Below are 23419 nucleotides of genomic sequence, written 5' to 3'. Positions count from 1 at the left end.
CCTACAAGAACAACGAATGATCTAGAGCTACTCTGAATCATATATCCTGCAAACAGAATGTCAACCTAAAGAATCCAGACCCAGAAGAGAACATACTGAATTATTTCATTTGTTTCAATTATAACACCAGCCCCAAGTAATCTGTGCTGTTAGCAGTCAGGTTAGTGGTTAGTCTTGGGGTGGGGGACTGGATGGTGGTGCAAGGGAGCTTCTGGGTGCTGGCAGTGCTCTCTTTCTTGATCTGGGTGTTGGCTACATGGATATGTTCCATTTGTGAAAACGAGGCTGTCATTTCTTCAATGGCAGAGACTGTGTCTTCAGCATATTTGTATCCCGGGTGCCCAGGACAGCAGCCCTTGGTACACTTTTGTCCTGTGAATAAACAAATCTGTTTGCAAGTGCTACTGTCTTGGGAAATCGGTGTCTAGTATTATTCATTGTCTGTGTTTTTCAAAGTGCAAGTCAGACCCATTTGTGGGCCAGGAAATCAACTTACAGCATAGATTATCTACCCGGGCTGCACATTAGAATCTTCTGGTGACGACATTGAAAATCCCATCACTTGGGCCACATCTTAGACCAATTAAGTGAGAATCTCTGGGAGTGGGACCTGGGCTTTGGAAACTGTAAACACTTCCCAGGTCATTCTAGTAGCAGACAGCTAAGCTTGAGAACCAGTGATTTAAAGAATGGGGCTATCATTAAAAAATGAACAGAACAGAAAAGAGTAACAGTGTGGATTGCATGTAATACAGGAAACTATTTTTCACGAAACTCGTGTGTGTGTGTGTGTGTGTGTGTGTGTGTGTGTGGTGTTGGGTTGCAACGCAAAATTTGTTTCAAATCAAAAAGCTGGAAGAACCCTACACTATGGTTCTTTTTGGAAGTCCAATAACTCAAAAGACTAGGAACAATGTAACTCATTTGTTAAATTTCAGCACATGCAGCATGCATTGGTTTGAACCAAAAGATGCCAATGATTCATGTACTCTTGCAGTGTAGACCTTCAGAGGTTAAGGAGAAAGTTTCAAGGAAGGCGACTGCTTATTTGAGAAATTTATAAACATAACTTGGACATGTGGTGCCTAGGACCCAAGTGAATGGTGTGAAACTTCAGGAAGCTGATTACAGTGAAAAGCTCAGTATTTTGCCAGAGTGGGATTCCGAATTCCTTCAATACAGAAGTGTTGATAAATGAGAACCTGGTGATCTCAAGATGATCTGGCTGGCAGGTGGATTGTCTAGCATTTTTGCTAAGGGTTTGGCCACAAAAACGTGCTATGCTTCCCGGAGCTTGGAGAGGGACATTAGACATTGAAGGTAGACGTTTCTCCGTGGATTTATTCTCATGGGGTCCAGAGAGAGACAGAGAGAATGTGTCAGAACCAGGATCTTCTCACTTCTGGAATAAATCAGAGATAGTCCATATTGTCATGTAATTGAGTTGGTGACACTGTTTGGCCAGCCATTTATGTATGTCTGAGAGGTAAAACTAAGTCCCTCCTATAAGAACTAGGAAGATCGGTAGGGGAAGAAAGGGATAAAGAAGGGGGGGGGTAATCAGAAGGGGGAATGAAGCATGAGAGACTATGGACTCTGAGAAACAAACTGAGGGCCTCAGAGGGGAGGGGGATGGGGGAATGGGATAGACCGGTGATGGGTAGTAATATTGCATGGTGCACTGGGTGTTATACGCAACTAATGAATCATCGAACTTTACATCGGAAACCGGGGATGTACTGTATAGTGACTAACGTAATATAATAAAAAAACATTAAAAAAAAAAAAAACTAAGTCCCTCCTAACTCCCCCTTCTAAGCAATTAAGTATTCAGAATTGACAGAATACACTACTGTGTGAAATAGTATTTCTTCAATTTGCATTAAGCTCTATTCCCACCATAGTAGCTCAAGAATTATTAAATAATAAAAAAATAAATTTACAGATTATCTACAGTATAAAGGTCACGATGAACAGTGTAGTAAGACTAATAGCATGACATGTTCTTCCCTGTTCTCAAGCATTTTATTAATAGTTTGGAGAATAAGGCACAGATATGTGGAAAGGTGCTGCGCAATGAAGCAATTCCATGAAGGTCCATTAAGCGTAGATCAGCTCCAGGCACTGTGCTAGTTGTAGGCACGCCTTAGGAAGTGCCTGCTCTCTGAGAGCCTACAGCCCAGAGGGACAGACAGACAACTCAATATTTTAAAAGGGAAGGCTGCCATGATGGGGGAGCTCTCAATGCCAAGAAAACCAACAGTGGAGCCCCTGTGTTAGCCCAGCCAGGGGGCATCAGACTGTGATCCTCAAGCTGCCTGCACCAGAATCACATGGGGACTAGTGACAAATGTAGTTTCCTGCCCAGTGTCCTTTTAAGATAAGACAACAGATTTCCAGGAGAGGTGAATGATCACCCACTTAGATGCTTTAAGATAGAGCTATTGTCTCCCTCAGACATATCCTCCCTCTTCCCTATTAAGAAAACCTCAATTTTATTCAGAACAACAACGTTATTAGCTCCAAAGCTACATTTCCCAGCCTCCTTTGTAGTCTGGGGTGGTCACGTGAGGGTTGTGGTCAATGAGAAATAAGCAAAAGCTACTGGGTGGGGCTTTTTCAAAAAAACCTTTAAACAAGGCTCACTCAGCTGGTGGATTTCTTTTTTCCCTTTGCTTTTCCTGTTCTATCCGAAACGTAAACCTGACAGCGACAGCCCCAGCAGCATCTGGAGAACATGACGGAAGAGCAGAAATCTAGAAAGAGCTGGATTCCGGTGGTCCCCCATGGTAACCCTGGGTTCCCAACGTCTGAAGTATCTTTCCCATGATAGAAAGTAAAACCCTGTCTCAGTTTAGCTCTTGTTATTTGGATTTTGTTTCTTGACCTGGTCAGAGGCAGAGTCCAGATATTTCACCTGCCATGCAACAGTAGCCTGATTCAGAGATTCATCGAGCTCAACACCCAGGACTGGAGTCCCTGAACAGGGCTTCAAAAGACAGATTCTTAGGCTATCCATCCCCAGAGATTTCTGTTCGGTGACTCTTAGCTGAGATGTGGGAATCTATCGTTTTCAACACGCCCCCCACTCATGCTCAACCAGTTATCAGGAAAGTGTAAATAAAAAAAACAGAATACAATGCCACTGACCACCCATAAGAATGGCTGAAGTGTGGAACACTGGCAATACCAAGTGTTGGCAAGGACGTGGAGAAACTGTAACTCACACTGCTGGAGGGAGGGTCAATGGCTACCCCCACTGTGAGAAACTCTTTGGGGGTATCTACGAGAACTGCATATATGTATACCCCATGACTCAGCATTTTGACTCCCTAGTATGCGCCCAACGGAAATGACCCGTATGTTCACTGAAAGACATGTGTAAGAATGTTCATAGCAATATGACTCTTAACAGCCCCAAACTGGAAACAACCCAAGGATTCATTTATACAGTGGAGTAATTCACAATGAGTATGAATGACCTATAACCACATAGAACAGTATGGAGGAATCTCTCAGATGTGATATTAAGCAAAAGAGCACATCTGGTACTTACGTAATGGTCTGTTCCTGACTTGGATGCTGCTTACATGGGTCTGTTAACTTTGTGAGAAGTCGTGAGCTGTGTCTAATATTTGTGCACTTTGCTCTGGGTCTATTATACTTAGATAAAGAGTACAGATGAAAAAAAAAATCCATCTCCTGAAAGGTCAGCTTTGGAAACATTCTTCTACTCCAATATGTGGGCTGCTTTACTGATGGTTCTCTCAAGCCAAAAATTTTCCTCCTTATGACCGACCCCTCAAACCTAGTTCAGCCCTCTAGAACCACACAGAAAGCCCTGGGGCGCAGAGAGAATGCAAAATATTTGAAGATGGCCATTGCCGACCCCCGGGCCCCAAACTCCCCAGGGCAAAGAAATCATTTGAAAATTTTTTCTAGTGTTGGTCATACTGGGAAATTTGAGCAATATTCCCTGGGGCTTGAGAAGCCATTTTCAAGCATTTGGCAGAAAAGTACTTTATGAAAGTAGTGACTGGGCGGGACACAGCAATAATGGCTTCCCTTTTCTCCCCAGGAGTCCTGGGGGTGGATGTTCCTCTTTCGTGGTCCTGAAGAGCATACATTTACGGACAATAATTTGTTTATTGCATTCAAACTGCTTTGAAAAAGCTTTCTGATTGGACCTCTGGGTGGCCAGTAGCCCTCGACTGCTGTCCTATGTCGCCCAGGACTCCCAGATGTCTGGTCTCACAATAAAGAGAAATGAGCTATAGGAACTGTTCATGGAATGGCTTTCCCTCCTCCTCCTTCAGACTCTCTCTTAGGGTTGTTTTGTTCTGACCATTCGTTTTAACTGTTGGCTGCTGGAGCCGCTTTGCCCACGGTTGCAGAAAGCCAGAGACGCCTTGGAGTTCCCTTCCGCAGGCACGGCTCTCAGCCAGTGATGGACCAGCGTCAAAACATGGCAGCCCAGCATCCTTGCCTTGAGAAAAAACATGCTCTGAGGCATCATTTTCACTGCAGAGCTCCCTATGGGACTGGGCTGAGGCCAGAACTTCGAAAATGGCATCCTTACTTGGACTTTTCCCCCACCCTTAACCTGCTTCCTCTACTTTAGCCTGGTTTCTCCTGAGAGCCCTTCCTTAATAAACTGCTGAAACCAACTTTGTCTCCCAGGCGGCCCCAACCTCAGGCACTTGGTGTTCTGAGGAATCTTAGGACTACCTCCTACGGTGGGCTTGAGCCACTTCCTGCCCGTATCACTTTTTTCCTCTTTATGGCGAGAGAGAATTAAAATCATGACCACCGCTCCAAAACAAAGGCTGCCTCAGTGGTGCCTTCTTTTCCGTAAGGCTGTCTGCAAGCGCATGTCAAAGAATGGTGAAGAGTTGGTGCAGAGCCCTTGAGCCTGCTCAGACATCCAGCAGCCTCGTTCCATCACTTTATCGATTTAGGTTGTCCCTTTGTGCGCCTTGAGGCCCGAGCAGTTGGCTTTTTGCTTGCCAAAATGCAAGGAGACCTGAGTCAAGGTCTACCCTCTTAGATTATAGGGTGGCCAGAACCCCCTTCTCAGTTCTGGAGCACCCCTGCTCCCTGTTCTCTGCAAGGCTCAGCAGCAGGCAGTTGGCTCGCACTGTTGGTCTGCTCCTAGCTGGAGTGAGCAAAGCCAGCTCAGACACCGGGGCAGGACAGGCCTTGAGATAACACTGTTCCGTCTTCCAGAAGGGCACGTACTACCTAAGTTTTGGTTGATCTCCACACTTAATAGAAACACCTCGATCAGTGCCTCCTGGGATCGTAAGTTTTCCACCTGACTTTTGTTACAAGAATCAAAGGTCGGCCTGGTCCAAAGAGACGAGTCACTCCCAATGCGGGGTCTTATCTGTAAAAGGAGGACGATTATACCTTTCCTGCTTGGAGACAGAGTGTGAGACTAGAGAATCTTTCAAAGTCCTTTCCTATCGAGGCATCAACTCTTCCCTCCTTTGCAAGTCAGAAAATACACTGCACATATAGAGAGAAAGTGGGGTTGCCTGGCGATGGATGCTAGATGCTCCGGTTGCCCAGCAACGGCTGACAAGGATGGGGACTCAACTCCCCTTCCCCAGGGGCCTGAACCCAACGTCTCAAAAGTTGCTGGTGCTGCGTTCTCGAACAGCTCCCTGAAGCGGGCGCACCTGCGCTCCTACCACACAGGTGAGGCCTGAAGCCCACAGGCTCATCCCTCCAACCAGGGCCGGCCTCTGGCTGCCCTAAGGGAAGACAGAGCGGCAGGTGGGCAGGAATCTCTGCTGAGGATCAAATTCAAGGTGTGTTCGGAACAGCAGTCCGTGGCATCTCCGCGGGATGGTGAGAACAGAGAGGATAGCCTCCTCTTACCCGTCGCTTGGAAGGTTTCTCAGGAAAGTCCATTTCCTGGTCTACACTGTGGTTTTGCCCACCTTGTGTCAGTGTCAAAAGTGAATTCACCTTATAAGTTAACAAATCTCGAGTGGGAGCTCCCTCCTTGCTCAGGTTCTGAAATAGTTTGCTGGATACCAGTTGGGGAACGGTTTTCCTTCACTCAGCTAATGGTATTATTGGAGTAAAATAGCCAAAGGATCCAGAGAGGATAATAGGATGGTTTTCACAAAGAAAGAAATCTCTACGTGTCCCTATTCGGTCCTGTGCTCTCCTAAGGATGTTGTCTGTGGAGTGTGTGTGTATCACCTGGGGCCCACGGTTCCTTTAGAAACGTCCATCACAGTTCACCGGCCCTGCCCAGCCACAGGCTCTCACACCCACTTTTGCCTCCAGGGACACCTGGAATCAGGTGGAGAGACACGTTAGTCCTCCCTGGGCCCTGAGATGGAACATACTTAGCCTCCAAAGCCAGCGCGAACACTCCAGCTGCCTCGGGCGCAGCTGCGGATGTCCCAGAATGCCTCAGGGTACAGTTGCCGTACAAATCTGTGGTTGCCTGGAAGGGAAGGCGTTCAGTAATTAGGGAACAGTTCACTCTACTTTGAATCCCAAAACAATACGAAGCAGAGGATTATCTGTTTCTTTCATTTAAACTCTGCCTTGTTCTGAAGAAGATTAAGATGAAGGTAACGATAAGCTTAGCACCTATCTATCTATCTATCTATCTATCTATCTATCCGGCCATACATTTTATTTGAGCTTCCTAGTAGCGCATGCAAAAAGGGACCATCAGTCACAGTTACAGGGCTCACGAGATAAAAACAAGTCAAGTGTTTCATGAGATAAAAACAAGTCAAGTGTTTCAAGAGAAGCATATTTGCAGTTATTCCAGAGACTAGAGAGACATTTATTTCCTGGATTCTGAAAGGAAAACCTATAGGTGGAAAGTGACAAGTTAGTACCACCACCAAGTCCATGCACTGGTGAGGTCTTTGCACTGGGATTGGTTTGGAAAACCCAAACGCCGTTGCATCACTTTTTCCCCTTTGCACAGGCAAAGGCGGCATTCCCAAAGACAGAATAAACTGCTCAGCTGAAGTCTGCCTACAAGGACAGGCCATTAAAAAGAGAATGTTTCTCTGTATCTCATGGGGAGATGCTGGGACTCAGGGAGCCAAGATAACAGATGTGTGAGTAATCACTTCCACAAGTCTTAAGTGGGGAGACCGATCAACCAGATTTCAAAGGACTTTCACAAAGAGAAAAAAACCCTCATTTTCAATGAGCCAGGGTGAAAGCCAGGGTTTTCATTACGATCGTGATCACGTATAAACCACAGGAATTCTCCTTCTTCCTCTGTTTGTAGGATCCTCAAAGGGGCCTAGTATTTTGAAGAACAAAGTATCAGGGAGGTTTAAAGGCATCTGTTGGGGGAAAATTACAATATTCAGATAGAACTCAAGGCCCTTCCCCAGTGAAAGCAGAAAGAGAGTCACAGATAAGGTTGAGGACACAGTGACCCCCTTGGGGTAGGGAGTGACACCTTCTCGGGGGAGGGGTGAGGCAGCATGAGTACAACAGGACTGGGAACTTCCTCACTTCCTTTCTGCTCTTCCGTTCTCCCTTTCTATCCACAGAGCTCCCCTGGTAGGAGAGGCTGAAGCCTCCTTCCGCATGGGAGGACCGGGCACACTCGCTGTCCTCTCCAAGACCAAGGGGGAGCCGAGGATTCACAGAGGGAGCCAGGTAAAGGCCGTGTCCCTTCTAGGTAAAGGGATGTCCTGGCTCACATGAGAGCCAGGCCAGCTTGCCAAAGCAGAGTCCAGGCAGGAATCTGGCACTGGAACCCTGGCTGGTAATGATGCTTGTGTTCTGAGTTCCTACCCTCTGTTGGGAGACCCCAGCCGAGGTGGATGGCCAGTCACCATGTAGCTTAGCAAGACTACGGAACCACCTGCCAAAGTCCAGGCTGGGCGGTCCGAGGAAAGGGGGATATGTGAGTGAGATACCCAGAGAGAGGAAGGGATCCAAAGAGGTCCATTATGCTCTCCAGATACATATTTGAAGGGGACTTGAAAATTCACCAGGTCACCAAGCTGCCCAGGAGGGAGGTGCTGCTCAGAAAAACACAACAAATAATCTAAGTCTGGGATTCTTAACCTTTTTGTTTTCTCAGTCATGGACGTATTTTAAAATACGGTGAAAACCACTACTCTTGCCTTGGAAAAAATACGTTTGTGTGCCCGGAAGGGATTATGGACTCAGAGACGTCCACCCATGGATGCAATTTTTTAATTACGGTAATAAACGAATGGGCTCTTAGCTCAGGTGGCATGACAGTGTGATGGCCCAGTTCTTAATATTAGCTCTCCTTAAAAGTGGTATGCTGGGACAACTTTTTGATCATCAGAGTTATCGTTATTTGCAAGGCAAAACAAGAAACAAGAAAGACAACCTACAGAAAAGGAGCTGGAAGGGGATCGCAATGCTTGCTTCCAACCGGCACAGCCCTTGACTCTACCTTGGTAACGAAGCATTATCAGGTCTGGAAGACAATGAATCTGTGGAGCCTCAGAACAGATACTGACTCTTTGAGGGTAGAAGGGAAGAGCACCACCCTCTGCTGACGTCACCCAGTGCTGGTGCATGACATCACCCAGTGTCTGTGCATGACATCACGCAGCAGGGGCGCGCTGCACCGCCTCCCCGAGGGTGGGGGTCTGCACTCACCACGCCGGCCTCGGGGTTCCTCTTCCTGCCATTGCTGAAGGTGGAGGCCAGGGTGGAGGAGCAGCTCTCGTCGTACAGGGCGGTCCTGCCGTCGTTGATGGCCGAGTTGATGGAGATGGTCCACATGCTGGAGGCGTAGCCGTCACAGTTGCAGTCGTCGTAGCTGCCACCGTCCCCGGAGGCCCACACGTAGATGCTGCCTTTGCCTCCTCGGCCCTGGGTGGGGGGGTGGACAGGGAGAGAGGCCACCAGGTCCTGCGCACGCCCGCCCCGGGGGCTGCCGGGAGGTCCTGGCCCGTGGGAGGAGCACAGGACCCGGGCTTCCTCAGCAGCTCCGCGCCTTTCTGTCCCCCTGGAAAACCGCTCTCCTGCCCCTGGGGTCCGGAGAATTCTCGTTCTTTGTCTGGAAGTTACCCGGATTTACTGTTTGAGCTGGGGGTCACATGCTAAGAAAAGCTGGCAGAATCACCTTAAAATTTATCAGTAAACGGCTTTTAAAAAGCTGTATAAGCAGTACATCCTCATGGTAAGAAACCAGAGTATATTGAAAAGAAAATTAAAGAAAAACCTTTCCTACTTGTGATCATTATTACTCAATTCTTATTCCTCCTTTCAGACAGTCTTCAGCCAAAATGTAAATGTACATATATGTTTATACTTAGCTCTAGAAGATGTAAAAGATATTTATATATATCTTTGATTTTATAATTATATATCTTTCATATATACATTTACATATTTTAAGTTTAAAATACACATTTTACTCCAAAATCTTGCAAATTATATGTATATACGTGTGTGTGCGTGTGTGTATTTACCTGATTGGATCATACTAGAACTCTTTTTTGGGGGGGAGGGGCAGAGAGAGAGGGAGAGAGAGAATCCCAAGCAGAGTCCTCCCTGAGCATGGAGCCCAACACAGGGCTGGATCTTATGACCCTGAGATCATGACCTGAGCGGAAATCAAGAGTGGCAGTTAAGAGTTTTCTTAACTGACTGAGCCACCCAGGAGCCCCTAGAATTCTTTTAAACACAATCTGTATGACATTTTAACCTGTGTAAGGGAACACCAAATATAGGAAGAAAGTTTAATATCAACAAAAATAACTTAAAATGCGTAATGATATGCACAATGGTTATTGCCCTATGCTAATGAGTTGTAAACACCAAGCTTAGTTATAAATACCTACAGTTCATATTGCTTATCTGTTCAACCATGTTCTTATTGCCTATCTTTTCCTTTTCCTGTTCTCTGTCTTCTAGGACTATTCGCTCTATCTCCACAACCCAGGAGTGGCCATTCCCTCTGGCTTCTTATGTTCCGATCCTGGGGGCGGTAGCGCTGGGGCTCCTCTGTTCCCCTGCCGGCCAGGTGGGCGGAGCACAGCAGCGGTGTGGGAGGTGAGCGCAGGTGTGCAGCCTGTCCTCTCTCCACTGCCTGGCCCCGGGGTGGCTTGGTAACCCTCTAGGACGAGAAGACATATTGCTGTGGCAGAGAAAGTCTGTCCCTGCGTGGCCACCAGGGCCACGACTCAGGTCCTGACTCAGGGGCTTAAGGGCAGAGATGCCAGAAAGCTGGGAGATGACCAGATTACCTCCAAGATCTGTCTGCCCCCCTGACAATGAGAAAAGACATTTCGATTGCTTCTAACAGGACTTGGAGTTAATTAGCCCATGATTGACTGAGTCAATGCAACAACAAAGATTTATTCAGCCACCAGCTGAGAACGGTCCAGTGTCTCGGTAAATCTATACTGGAAAACTCCATCGAAAGCAGCAACTGCTCTCAGAAACCCGGCCAGAGAGGAAAGTGTATCATCCCGACAAGCTGGTGCAGGGGATCGCGCTCTCACACAGACTCAGATGTGGGCTCAACGTCAAGCAGTGGCAGCCAATGAAAGCGAAACATGGTAAATCAGGGTAAATGGGTGAAGCCCACCAAATGTGGAACCTTCCCCGGACCCAAACCACCGTTGGGCTGCTAGTGAGACAAACCAGCTTTTGCTGAAAGGAAATCAGCACCAGAGGCGTTGTCACCGTGGTGTGGGGGGTGTGGGAGGCGACTGTGGCTCTCATTTCTCGGGCTTCTCCGTGTTCATGCTCCCTCTACCATACGCCTTTGCAGTCCTGCCCTCCAACAGGGGGAGTCTATTCCCCACCCCTTGAATCTGGCTTCTTCTCTTTGCTTTGTCTGGAGAAAGCCATGGAAAGTAGTGCTGGTGTCGGTTCCAAGCGCGGGTCTCAAGAAACTCTGTACCTATCTGTTCGCCCTCATTTCTGTCGCACCACAGGACAGACCCGAGGTAGCCTTCTGCTTGATGACAGACAGAGCCCCGGCGGATTCACCGCCCCGGCGGACAGCCAACCCCTGGCTGACGTGAAGGCGGCCACCCCAGACCAGCCCGTCTGTAGTTCACCCTGCAGCTGAGCCCAGATGCACGAGTGAGGCCAGCTGGCATGAGCGGAGGCCGGCCCAGATGGCAGAACAATCCAGCTGACCTAGAGACCCAGGAGCAGGACGTAAACGGTGGTTATTTTAAACCATTGAGTTTTGGGGCAGTTTGGTATGCGGGCTGGCTCACTGATGCACAGAGTGAAACTGCCAGCCTGTTTCTCAAGAGTAAGCAGCAAACGTTGCTTTTGCATTGGACTATCAGACCTGCTCACAAGAATACTGGCATTCCTAGGAATATGAAGCTTTGTTTTCCTAAGGGGTGTGTGCGTGTGTTTACGTGAGGTAATAACAGTTACATCCATGGTTCTAATGATTGGGTATCCGCACCAAACAGTCCCCAGTAGTCTGGGGACAGGCGCATGGGAAAAGGGTATCTATAAAAGGACTAGAAGTGTGTCCCTCTTAACCGTGTGGGATGGATCCGTTATGAGCACACCTCATTTTCCTGTTAAAATGATGCCCCAAGATCCAGTCTGCTCCTAGCTTCTACTGAACGGGAGCTGGGCAGAAACAGACAGAACCACCATGACCCATATTCCAACAATAATCAGTTGGACAATACAAGAAGAAACTAAGACGATCATCAGAAGGAGCACTTCTATGGCACTTACTGTATGCCAGGGACTGCTCTAAGTACGTTACATATTAACGACAGGTTAATCCTTACAGCAAACCTACACGCGACAGCATTTATGTCAGCCACATGAAGCACAGAGTACTTAGAAAGAAACTCACAAAACAAAACAAAACAAAAAAAAAAGAAAGAAAGAAAGAAAAAAAAAGAGCTAAGGACTAAATAAGACTTTGAAACTCTCTGGAGGGACACAGATGAAGATCCGACCCAATGGAAAGATACCTCAACCCATCATGCTCTCGGATAGAAGAAAGCGTCACAGAGATGTCCATTTTCCCCAGGTGAACTTACACATTTAACATCCCGATACATACACTGTAGCAATCAAGGTTCCACACTGGGCAGTTCAACAGAGGGAATTTTATCCGGAGAGCAGGTGATAAAGGAGAACCGATGCCCAGCTGGAGTATGAGAGGCTCACCCAGAGACTCGGGGGGAGATGGCGCATCGGTGTTCACTGTAGGAGGGATGGGGGGCCCTCGAGGGTGGGCTGTCTGCTGGCGCCCTCCCACCCTTGTTCAGTAGCGCATGCTCCACACGATAGAAGGGCAGTCAGACTCGCCCCAGCCCTTTGCATTGGAGTTCCCTTCTCCCCCTCCTACTTTTTTTTTTTTTTTAAAGAAGGCAAGTGCATTTTGATGAAAAAAAAAATACATGGTACAGCTCCTCTTTGAATTCCGCTTTGAACCAGGGGTCTCTTGGAGTTTAGCGGGATTAGTGAGTCTGAAATTTTTCACGAAATGAGTTTCTCACCTGGGGGCCATCTGGTGCCCCAGGGGGCAGTGGGCACTGTTAGACTTCTCTGGTGCTCACCACTAGCATCTAGCGGGAAGATGTGTGTGCGTGCACTCCTAGCTTCTCGTGGGCAGAGGCCAGGGATGCTAGTAAGCTTTGACGATGCACCAGACAGCGCCCCGCCCCCCCGCCACACCCTCCCCCACACAAGGAAGAAGTATCTGGCTCAAAGTGTCAGCAGTGCCAAGGCTGACACTCTAACCTATTGGCAAAGGGCAGTGAGTTGGAACTGGCTGGGTTGGTTTATTTTTTTTAAGATTTTATTTATTTGAGAGAGAAAAAGACAGAGATAGTGACAGAGATAGCAAGAGAGAGCATGAGCCGGGAGGAGAGGCAGAAGCAGGCTCCCGCTGAGCAGGAACCAGAACGCTGGAATCATGACCTCAGCCAAAGGCAGATGCTTAACCAACTGAGCCATCCAGGCGCCCCTGGGAACTTGCTGGTTTTAAAAGGGCATAGCCTAAAGCGGCCTCTCACAAGCCCCAGATTTCTTTTTTATTATTATTTAATAAATTTGACATGTTACATTTTGTAAACTTAAGGTGGACAGTGTATTACTTTGATACATTGATATACTATAACATGACTGCCGTTGAAGCAATATCGATCGCATTCCTTCATTCGAGTGCCATATTGGTGTCTATCCACTATACTGTACATTGGATCTCTACGGCTTCTTTACTACTTGTTACAAGTTTGTACCCTTAAACACCATCAGTCTTAGCCCCCACTCCAACCTCTGGTCACCACCATTGTACTCTCTGTTTTTGTCTTTAACAGGTTTGATTTTTTTAGATTCTACGCATAAATGACATCATATGGTACTTGTGTTTCTCTGTGAGACTTCTCTCACTTTGCATAATGGGTTGCTGCAAATGGCAGGATGGTCCCCTTTTTCATGACCAAATAATATTCCATTTACACATAATCCACATTTTTTAAAAAGGTAGGCTCCATGCCCAACAGGGAGCCCAACAAAGGGCTTAAACTCACAACCCTGAGATCAAGACCTGAGGTGAGATCAAGAGTTGGATGCTTAACCAACTGAGCCACCCAGGTGCCCCGGGATCCGCACTTTTTTTTATCCATTCATCCATGGATGGGCATTTGGGTTGTTTCCATATCTTGGCTATCGTGAACAATGCTGTGATAAGCATGAAGATGTCTTGTTGAAATCCTGTTTCCTCTTCCTTTAGATATATACCCAGAGGTGGAATTGCTGGATTGCCTGGTAGATCTATTTTTAATTTTTTGAGAAACCACCATATTGTTTTCCATAGTGGTTGCTCTAATTTGCATTCGTACCAACAGTGCACAAAGGCTCCCTTTTCTCCACATCCTTCTCAGCACTTGTCTCTTGTGTTCTTGATGCCAGCCATTCTAACAGGTGTGAGGTGACATTTCATTGTGGTTTTGATTTGTATCTCCCCAAGGATTAGTGACGTCGAGCATCTTTTCATGTGCCTGGTGGCCATTTGTATGTCCTTTATGGACAATATCTATCTAGTTCTTCTATTTTTAATAGTATCATTTGGTTTTTTATTAAGTTGTGTTAGTTCTTTGTATGTTTTAAATCTTCACCCCTTATCTGATGTATGGTTTGCAAAAATTATCTCCCATTCTGTAGGTTGCTGTCCCACTCTCTTTTGCTGTGCAGAAGCTTTTGAGTTTGTTATAGTCCCATCTGTCGATTTTTTTTTTTTTTGCTTTTGTTGTTTTTGCTTTTAGCATCATGTGCAAAAAATCATTGCCAAAACCTATATTGCTGAACTTCTTCCCTCTGTTTTCTTCTAGGAGTTTCATGGTATCAGGTCTTAGGTTTAAGTCTTTGATCCATTTCAAGTTAATTTTTGTGAGTGGTGTGAGATAGGGTCCAGTTTCGTTGTCTTACATGTGTTACCTCCAGTTTTCCCAGCACCGTTTGTGGTATCCTTATCTGACTTTGCTATCAAGAGAATGCTGGCTTCCTAGAATGAATTTGGAGGTGTTCTCTCTTCTCAATATTTTAGAAGACTTTGAGGAGGATTGGTGCTAATTCCTGCTTAAAGATTTGGTGGAATTAACCAGGGAAGCCATCTGGCCCTAGAGTTTTCCATGTCAGGAGTCTTTTGATTACTGGAAATCTCGATTCATTATTGATCTGTTCAGATTTTGTTTCTTCCTGATTCATTCTAGATGTGTTGTGTGTTACTATAATGTATCCATTTGTTCCAGGTTATGTAATTTGTTAGCGTATAATTGTTTGTAGTAGTCTCTTACAATTCTCTGTATTTCTGTAGTATCCATAGTAATGCGTCCTCTTTCATTTCAAATTCTATTTGAGTCTTCTCTTTTTTTAAAAGTCTAGTTCAAGAATTAGTCTAGCCATCAAACTTGTTTATCTTTTTAAAGTAATGGTTTTTAGTTCTGCTGACCCTTTCTACTGTTTTTCTGGTCTTTATTTCATTTATTTTTGCTCTTTTATTATTTCCTTTGTTAACTTTGGCCTTGAATAGTTCCTCTTTTTCTAGTTCCCTGAGGTATAAAGGTAGGTTGTTTGAGATTTTTCTAATTTCTTAAGATATATAATGTGTTAACTGCTATAAACTTTTCCTTTAGAAAGTTTTTGCTGCACCCCACAAAAGTTGATATGATGTATTTTCATTTTAATTTCTTTCCTTTTCATTTCTTCTCTGACACATCGGTGATTTAGAAATGTGCTGTTTAGGAGTGCCTGGGTGGCGCAGTCGTTAAGCGTCTGCCTTTGGCTCAGGGCATGATCCCAGGGTCCTGGGATCGAGCCCCACATCAGGTTCCTCCGCTGGCAGCCTGCTTCTTCCTCTCCCACTCCCCCTGCTTGTGTTCTCTCTCTCGCTGGCTGTCTCTCTGTCAAATAAATAAATAAAAATCTTAAAAAAAAAAAAAAGAAATGTGCTGTTTAGTTTCCAAATATTTGAAGATCTACTCATTTTCCTCTGGTTGACTTCTAATTTCATGCCATTGTGGTCAGAGAAGATAGCTGATGTGATTTCAATCTTCTTCAATTTGCTAAGATTAGTTTTGTGGCCTATCATATGACCTGTCCTGGAGAATGTTCATGTGCACTTGAGAATGTGTATTCTGTTGTTGGATGGAATGTTCTATATATATCCGTTAGGTCCATTTGTTCTACAGTGTGGTTCAACTCCAAAGTTCCCTTGTTGATTTTCTGTCTGCACAATCTCTCCACTGCTGATAGTGGGATATTGAAGTCCCCTACTGTTATTGCATTGCTGTATATTTCTCCCTTGAGATTTGTTAATATTTGCATAATATAGTTTGCTGCTCAGATGTTGGGATTTCTGAGATGTACATATTTGAGAGATGGACATATATGAGATGTGCATATTTATAATTGTTACATCTTGATGTACAGAGGGTCCCTGACTTAGGATGGTTTGACTTACAGTTTTTAGACTTTATGATGGTGCAAAAATGATACTCATTCAGTAGAAACCGTCCTTTGAATTTTGAGTTTTTAACCTTTTCCTGGTGCAGTGATATGCAGTATGGTCCTCGCTCATGACGGCAGGTAGCAGCAGCAAGCTGCGGTTCTCAATGGCAACGTGATCACGAAGGTAAACAATCAATACATTTACAGCCATTCTCTACCCATACAGTCATTTCGTTGTTCACTTTCAGCACAGTATTCAAGAACTTACCTGAGATATTCAAGTCCTTATTATAAAGTAGCCTTTGTGCTAGAGGACTTTGCCCAACTGTAGGCTAATGTAATCGTTGTTCGCACGTGTAAGGTCGGCCAGGCTAAGCTATCGTGTTTGGGAGGTTAGGTGTATTAAACGCATTTTCAACCTATATTTTTAACTTGTGATGGGTTTATCAGGATGTAACCCTCTCATAAGTGGAGGAAGATCTGTATCGACTCCTTTATCATAATTATATAATGACCTGCTTTTCCCTTGTTATTAATTTTGTCTTGAAGTCTATTTTGTCTAAGTATGTCTACACCCACTTTCTTCTGGCTACCATTTCTTGGAGTATCATCCTCTGCCCCTTCACTTTTTTTTTTTTTAAAGATTTTATTTATTTACTTACTTCACAGAGAGAGAGAGACACAGCCAGCGAGAGAGGGAACACAAGCAGGGGGAGTGGGAGAGGAAGAAGCAGGCTCCCAGCGGAGGAGCCTGATGCGGGGCTCGATCCCAGGACCTGGGATCACGCCCTGAGGTGAAGGCAGACGCCTAACGACTGCGCCACCCAGGCGCCCTTGCACCTTCACTTTTGAGTCCGTGTTCGTGTTTGGAGCTGAGAACAGTCTCCTGAAGGCGGCATACAGTTGGGTTTTCATTTTAATCCATCTAGACACTCTGTTCCTTGTGATTGGGGAGTTCAATCTACTTACATTGAAGATGATTATGGATGTATGAAGACTTACTATTGCCATTTCATCTTCAGTTTATGAGTTGTTTTTTATCTCCGTTGTTTCTTTTTCTTTGGTTTATTTACTTTTTAGGTTGCTGGTTTTCTATGATAATTTGCTCAGTGCCCCCCCGCCCCCGCCAGCCTTTTTAAGTATTTTGTCTCTGCTCAAGATTTTGTTTTGTAGATCCCATGAGGTGTGTATAAAACATCTCATAGATAAAATAGCCCTTTTTCTGCTGATAGCAACTTATCTTCATTTGACTATACAGTTTCTGGCGTTTTCCTCTTCCTCTTTTATGCTTTTGTTGTTACAAATTAGCTCCTTTCATGCTGTGAGTTTGTTGCCAAATTGTAGTAGCACTATTTATTTTTATTGCTTTTCTCTTTTAAACTTTATGCTACAATCATTTAACACCCTATTCTAAAAGAGGGTTATAATTTTGACTTTAGTAAAAATCTGGGGTATCTCTGTCTTTTCATTTCAGGTAGAAGAGCTCCTTTCGCCATTGTTTTGTAAGGTAGGTCCAGTGGTGGCGACCTCCCTCAGCGTTGCAGTTGCTTTTCCCCTTCATTCGAAAGGGTCCCTTTAACGGATCGAGTATTCTTGGCTGGAAATTTTTCTCTCTCAGTACTTTGACTATGACATTTCACTCTCTCCTGGCCTGTAGAATTTCCGTTGAAGAAATCTGCGGATAATCTAATGGGGGTTCCTTTGCAGGTTACGTTTCTCCACCACCCCTCCCCACCCCCCTGGCTGCCTTTAAGAGTCTTTCTTTATCATCAGTTTTTGACAGCTTCATGATGATGTGTCTTGAAGAGGGTCTTCCAGCATTCAGATAGTAAGGTGACCTATTAGCTTTGTGGACCTATTAGCTTTGTCTAGTTCTTTCTTCAGGTTTGGGAAGTTCTCAGCTACTGTTTCTTTAAATAATCTGTCTGTCCCCCTCTCCTTCTCCTCTCCATCTGGTATACACATTGTTCTTATGTTGGTCCCCCTAGTGGAGTCCGATAGCTCTTGTAGGGTTTCTTTGCTTCTTAAAAATCTTAGTTCTTTCTCTTCCACCCGAATCGTTTCTAGATTCTGATTTTCCAGCTCACCTATTCTCTCTTCCATCTGATCTCTATTTCCAATGCTTTCTAATGCATTCTTCATCTCGTCTACTGAGTTCTTCAGCTCCAGAATTTCATTCTTCCTGGCAAAGTACTCCTTCTGTTAATTTTATTCCCGAGTTCATTAAATTGCTTTTCTGAATCTTCTTGGAGCTTGCTGAATTGCTTCGTAACAGCTACTTGGAGTTCTCTATCAGGTAGATCCCAACCTTCTGTGACTTGGAGACTGGTTGCTGGAGAACTGTCATTTTCTTTTGGTGATACCGTATTACTGCGATTTTTCATGGTGTTTGATGAGATGTGCCTCTGCTGGCGCATTTGAAGTAGGGAATATCTTTCTCATTTAGGCAAAGTTTTGTTTACTTTGATTTTTAACAGTTCAACAGGTTGGGAATTAAAGGCCTTTCTTTTGTTTTCCAGAAGGTGGCGATAAAGCACAGATTTCCCCCCCACCCCCACCCCGCCCCGTCTTCCCTAAGTGCTTTACAGCTGTATTTGGGAGCACACACGTTCCACCCTCCACCTGCTCTTCTGGAGGGGTCACTGAGGCTGTCATGGTTACTTGGGCACGGGCGTCATCACCAGCGCTGAGGTTGCCAGGGTTGCTGGGGCCGCTGCCAAGTGGGCTGGGGTCACGGGTGCTGCTGCTAGCAGCCTGGGGGTTGCTGGGGATACCTTCGTCTCTGGGGCCACTGCCACTGCCAAGGTCGCTGGGGTTACAGGCAGCACTGCTGCTGCTCCCCCCGTTCTGCTGCAGCTCCCTGGGTTTTGCCTTCTCCACAAGGTCCAATGCACCCACCAGATAGATGTACAGATGTTAGATTCTCTCTGGAGTCCCGCTGTGCTGTGCAGAGGAGCCCCTATTGGGCTATGAATGCCCTACTTGTTGTAATTTAAAAGGGAGAAACAAAGGGAATGACTCACGCTGCCATGATACTGACATCACTCCCCCCCCAATTTCCTAAAAGTTCATGCAGATTTTGTATTTTGTCCATAATATAAAAATAATGTCACAAATTGCTTACCATCAGCTGAAGTAAACTTGAAGCCAGAAACTGGTGTTGTGGTTCTATGTGCCCCTCATTCAGCATATCACCAGCCCCAGGAGGTGAAAATCCCACTTTAAGAAGCATAGGGCTAGGGGCGCCTGGGTGGCACAGTCGTTAAGCGTCTGCCTTCGGCTCAGGGCGTGATCCTGGCGATTTGGGATCGAGCCCCACATCAGGCTCCTCTGCTGGGAGCCTGCTTCTTCCTCTCCCACTCCCCCTGCTTGTGTTCCCTCTCTCACTGGCTGTCTCTCTGTCAAATAAATAAATAAAATCTTAAAAAAAAAAAAAGAGCATAGGGCTAAAGCGAGTCGGTCTCTCCTGCTCACCAGTGCATAGTAATCTGGGCAAATGACCAGATCAGGCCCCAACCCACTGGTTATTACCTGCTTGCAGATACTAGGGAGGCAAGCCTGTTATAACTTGCCTCTTCCTAAGCACTCAGTTATACTAATTTTTTATTCTCCAGTCACCTCGATATCTTAATACAACATCGTCATACTTTTTAAACAAGTCATTACATTTTTTTTTTAAAGATTTTATTTATTTATTCAACAGAGATAGAGACAGCCAGCGAAAGAGGGAACACAAGCAGGGAGAGTGGGAGAGGAAGAAGCAGGCTCATAGCGGAGGAGCCTGATGGGGGGCTCGATCCCATAACGCCGGGATCACGCCCTGAGCCGAAGGCAGACGCTTAACCGCTGTGCCACCCAGGCGCCCCAGTCATTACATTTTTTTATTGCAAAAATCATATTTATTATAGAATAACTGAAGTCTAGACCCTGAAGAGGAAAATAAAAATCCTTTATAATGGTCCATGAATAGAAAATCCCTGGTGATATTTTGTGGCTTGCTGCCAGTTTAACATATAAATGCAAACTGTAAGGGCAGGTTTAAGAATGAAATTAGGATCATAAAATATATTCACTTTTGTGGCCTTGCTTCAAATGTATTTTTGCTATTATATTATTAACATTTCCTGATATAATTAAATATTCCTCTATGTTGTAATTTTTATTAGTCTCATTAAATATACATTCCATAATTTATTTACTCCTTTTCTTAGACATACATGGAAGGCTGTTTCTAAGTTTTAAAGTTCTGAATGAACATCATTGTATATATGTCTTTGTATTTCTGTTTATTTCCTTAGGCAGAATTTCTTTTCTTTCTTTTTTTTTAAAGATTTTATTTATTTATTTATTTAATTTTTTTTAAAATATTTTTTATTTAGTTATTCGACAGAGATAGAGACAGCCAGCGAGAGAGGGAACACAAGCAGGGGGAGTGGGAGAGGAAGAAGCAGGCTCATAGTGGAAGAGCCTGATGTGGGGCTCGATCCCGTAACGCCGGGATCACACCCTGAGCCGAAGGCAGACGTTTAACCGCTGTGCCACCCAGGCGCCCCATAATTTCTTTTCTTTTTTAAGATATTATTAATTAATTTATTTGTTTGAAAGAGAGAGCGTGCGGGCATGTGCGAGTGCAAGTGGGGGAAGGGGCAGAAGGGAAAGGAGAGAATCTCCAGCAGACTCTGCACTGAGCGCACAGCCTGATGTGGGGCTTGATCTTAGGACCTCAAGATCACGGCCTGAGCTGAAACCAAGAGTCCAGCACTCAACCAACAGAGGCACCCAGGCTCCCTAGGCAGAATTTCTAAAAGGGGGAATTTAGGGTAAAAAGGAATGAATGTTTGAAGATTCTTGATCCATATTGCCATGCTACTGCACTTTACATAAAAAGCTTAACAACTAATTTTTTTTTACCAGCAATGTGTAAGAATTCCACAATCAGCCTCCATGGGTCAATATTTAGAGTCATACATTTTAAAAACTGATTTTGCCAATTTGTTGGGCAAAAATGGTAGCTTGTTGTTTTGAGTTATATATTTTTTTTATATATTTTTCCATGACCAGTTGAGTTTATCTTTTTGCATACTTATTGATCATTTGTATTGCTGCTTTATGAATAGCTTAGAAAAGCACCAAGCCCCAAAGATAATACCCTTTGCCTATCTTTTTCTTTCATCTTCTTTTTATTGATTTGTTAGAGCTTTTTCTATATTAAGGACCCTAGCCAAATTTCTGTTATTTGTATTACATATGTATTTACCTAATCTTTTCTTTCATATATTGCATTTTGAGTTGCAGAAAATTTCCCACTATATTGCATAAATCTATTATATTTTGCAAATATATATTTTAACCACCACATGAAACAATGTACTGATTTACAAATATCGCCTTTCTGCACTCACAGTTCATTGAACAATTTTACTCAAACTATTCACAAACATCTTTGACATTTGTGTTTGTCCTCACTAGATCACGGGTTACCTTTTGAGTCACCTAGTAGTTTTTCTGGGCTCATTGTGGTAGTCATTGGTGCTATATGACATATATTTCTAGCTGTCCACTGTCTGGGTCCCTGATCCCTTTGTGTTTGGGTGGGGTCTTGTAAGCCAATTTAATCAATGAGTTTTGAGTGGGAGTGGCTGATACATAGTGTCATTTCTAGGCTGAACCATTTACTAGTCAGTGCCACATGCTACAGAACACCCTCTTTCCCTCTGCACCATGACTAGCAATGTCCCAGATGTAAGCTCTGTTCCCGGAGGAACTGTGATAAGCAGAGCTGCCTACTGACCATGGTGATGTGTAGCTGAATGAGAAATCAACCTTTGTGGTTTGAAGCTTCTGAGCTTTTGGGGCTCTTTGTTACCACAGCATAATGTAGCCTCTCCTGACTGATACAGTTCATCATATTCGGTTCCATTTGCCTTCTAGCAGATATAGCATTAAAAGAAATCTGTGTAATGCAGTCCCTGGAATTTTTATCCCAAGCCACAAGTAGCCATCTGTATAATATTAGAGCAGCTGCTGTTTTCTTTTTTTCTGAAATGTGTATTCTTACCCTTGACAACTTATCCACCTACTGAATTGCTTCTTATTTGGGGGGATGAATAAAAACCTTTTAATCTGAAAAATGTTAAGCACAACAAAAGTAGAGTGAATACTATATTGAATCCCCATGGATCCATTACTGAACTTTAACAACGACGCGACTTGCAGAAATTTTGAAAGGTTTTATGTAGTAGTATTTATTACTTATTTTGGTAAATATTTTCTCTTTGCTTTTATGCAGAAAGTCCCTCTCTGTCACAATATCAGTGATTGAATTATACTTCCATACAGCTATTCAATGTGCTCATTATTTATCACTTCTATTCTTTTCTGTACTCAGTGTTGGAGGTGGTGGTGAATTCACAAATGTCCTTAAATGGGGACGATGGGTGAATGGATTGTCCTGTAAGGAGCTGGGCTTACTTTCAGACAGCTACTGGCTACACCTAGAGGAGAAGGGGGTTGGTCCCAATTTATGTTCCTTTAAAACCAGACACTGAGACAAGGACCAGGGAGGAGTAGTTAATTTGGGGGGAGGTGATCTCAGAAAGCATGTGTTAGGGGTGGGGAAGGGAGAAAAGCCAACCAGGTGCGAGGTGATGATCAGCTTCTCCCTGTGGGAGATGGGTTTCTGTCCGTCCGGAGAGCCCCTGTGAAACTGCCACCAGGACAATGCGGCTGGGCTGTTGCCCTTGGGGTTAACTCCTCACAGTTAGGGCTGTACGCCCACTGCAGAGCACACTCCAGTGGTGCCTGGCAGGTCCTCGTGCAGAGGAGCAATGCGAGGCTGGAGGCTGGCTGTTGAGCAGGACGCCATGGTTGGAGCCGTGCCAATGCAGCCACGTCACCAGGATCCCAGGGTCTGCCTCGTGTCCCCATCAGGTTCCACAGGAGTTCCAGAGTGCGCTGGGGGTGTCATGATCTCCGGAAAAGCCAAACAGGATGGTACATTGCCCTTGGCTTCTGATTAAATCCTTCACTCAAGGCCATATTTAATGGCGCCTACTGTAGTTGCCTCTAATTATTACCTCTATTACCTCTAATTACTACATCTACACTTTGGAGGGAAGATCCTTAGGCAATCCTGTCTCATTTCTAGCGGGATCCAAACACACCGTCATTAGCCTTTCTGATGTCACGGGAGTTGGTGAAAGGTTTACATTCACGTCAATCCCTCAGGCTGGTTGGGGTTTGCACTGGGTTGAGGTGAGTCACCACCGCCAATAAGGCCACAGAGAGAGTGACCACGTGTCGCAGTTTGCCCGGGACTGGGGAGTTCCTTGGAAGTGGGATTTTCAGTGGTAAAAATGGGAAACCAAGATGGTTGACCATCCTACCTCTGCTGGCCAGCACTTAAGAGGGATCACCCAAAAGCCACCAACCGGCCTTTTCTTCCATTTCTCTTTATCACAAATGAAAGGAGGGACTGTAACTGCAA

At 44.9% G+C, this 23419-nt stretch overlaps 1 protein-coding gene across 2 annotated transcripts in view; it reads right to left on the bottom strand.

The window, feature by feature from the left end:
* Positions 1–23419, bottom strand: part of PCSK2 (proprotein convertase subtilisin/kexin type 2) — a 250659-nt gene that overhangs the window by 11326 nt on the left and 215914 nt on the right. For both annotated transcript variants that reach the window (XM_044385610.3, XM_044385611.3), the window contains 2 exons: positions 8638–8853; positions 6363–6463 (listed from right to left, as the gene is read on the bottom strand). In XM_044385610.3, coding sequence (XP_044241545.3) covers positions 6363–6463; positions 8638–8853 — 317 coding nt within the window. The remainder of the gene's footprint in view (positions 1–6362; positions 6464–8637; positions 8854–23419) is intronic.

This window comes from Ursus arctos, unplaced genomic scaffold (genome assembly GCF_023065955.2).
Source record: "Ursus arctos isolate Adak ecotype North America unplaced genomic scaffold, UrsArc2.0 scaffold_16, whole genome shotgun sequence".
Taxonomy (NCBI): Eukaryota; Metazoa; Chordata; class Mammalia; order Carnivora; family Ursidae; genus Ursus; species Ursus arctos.
The sequence above is the reverse complement of the archived record's forward strand: the minus strand, read 5'-3'. Positions and strand labels throughout refer to the sequence as shown.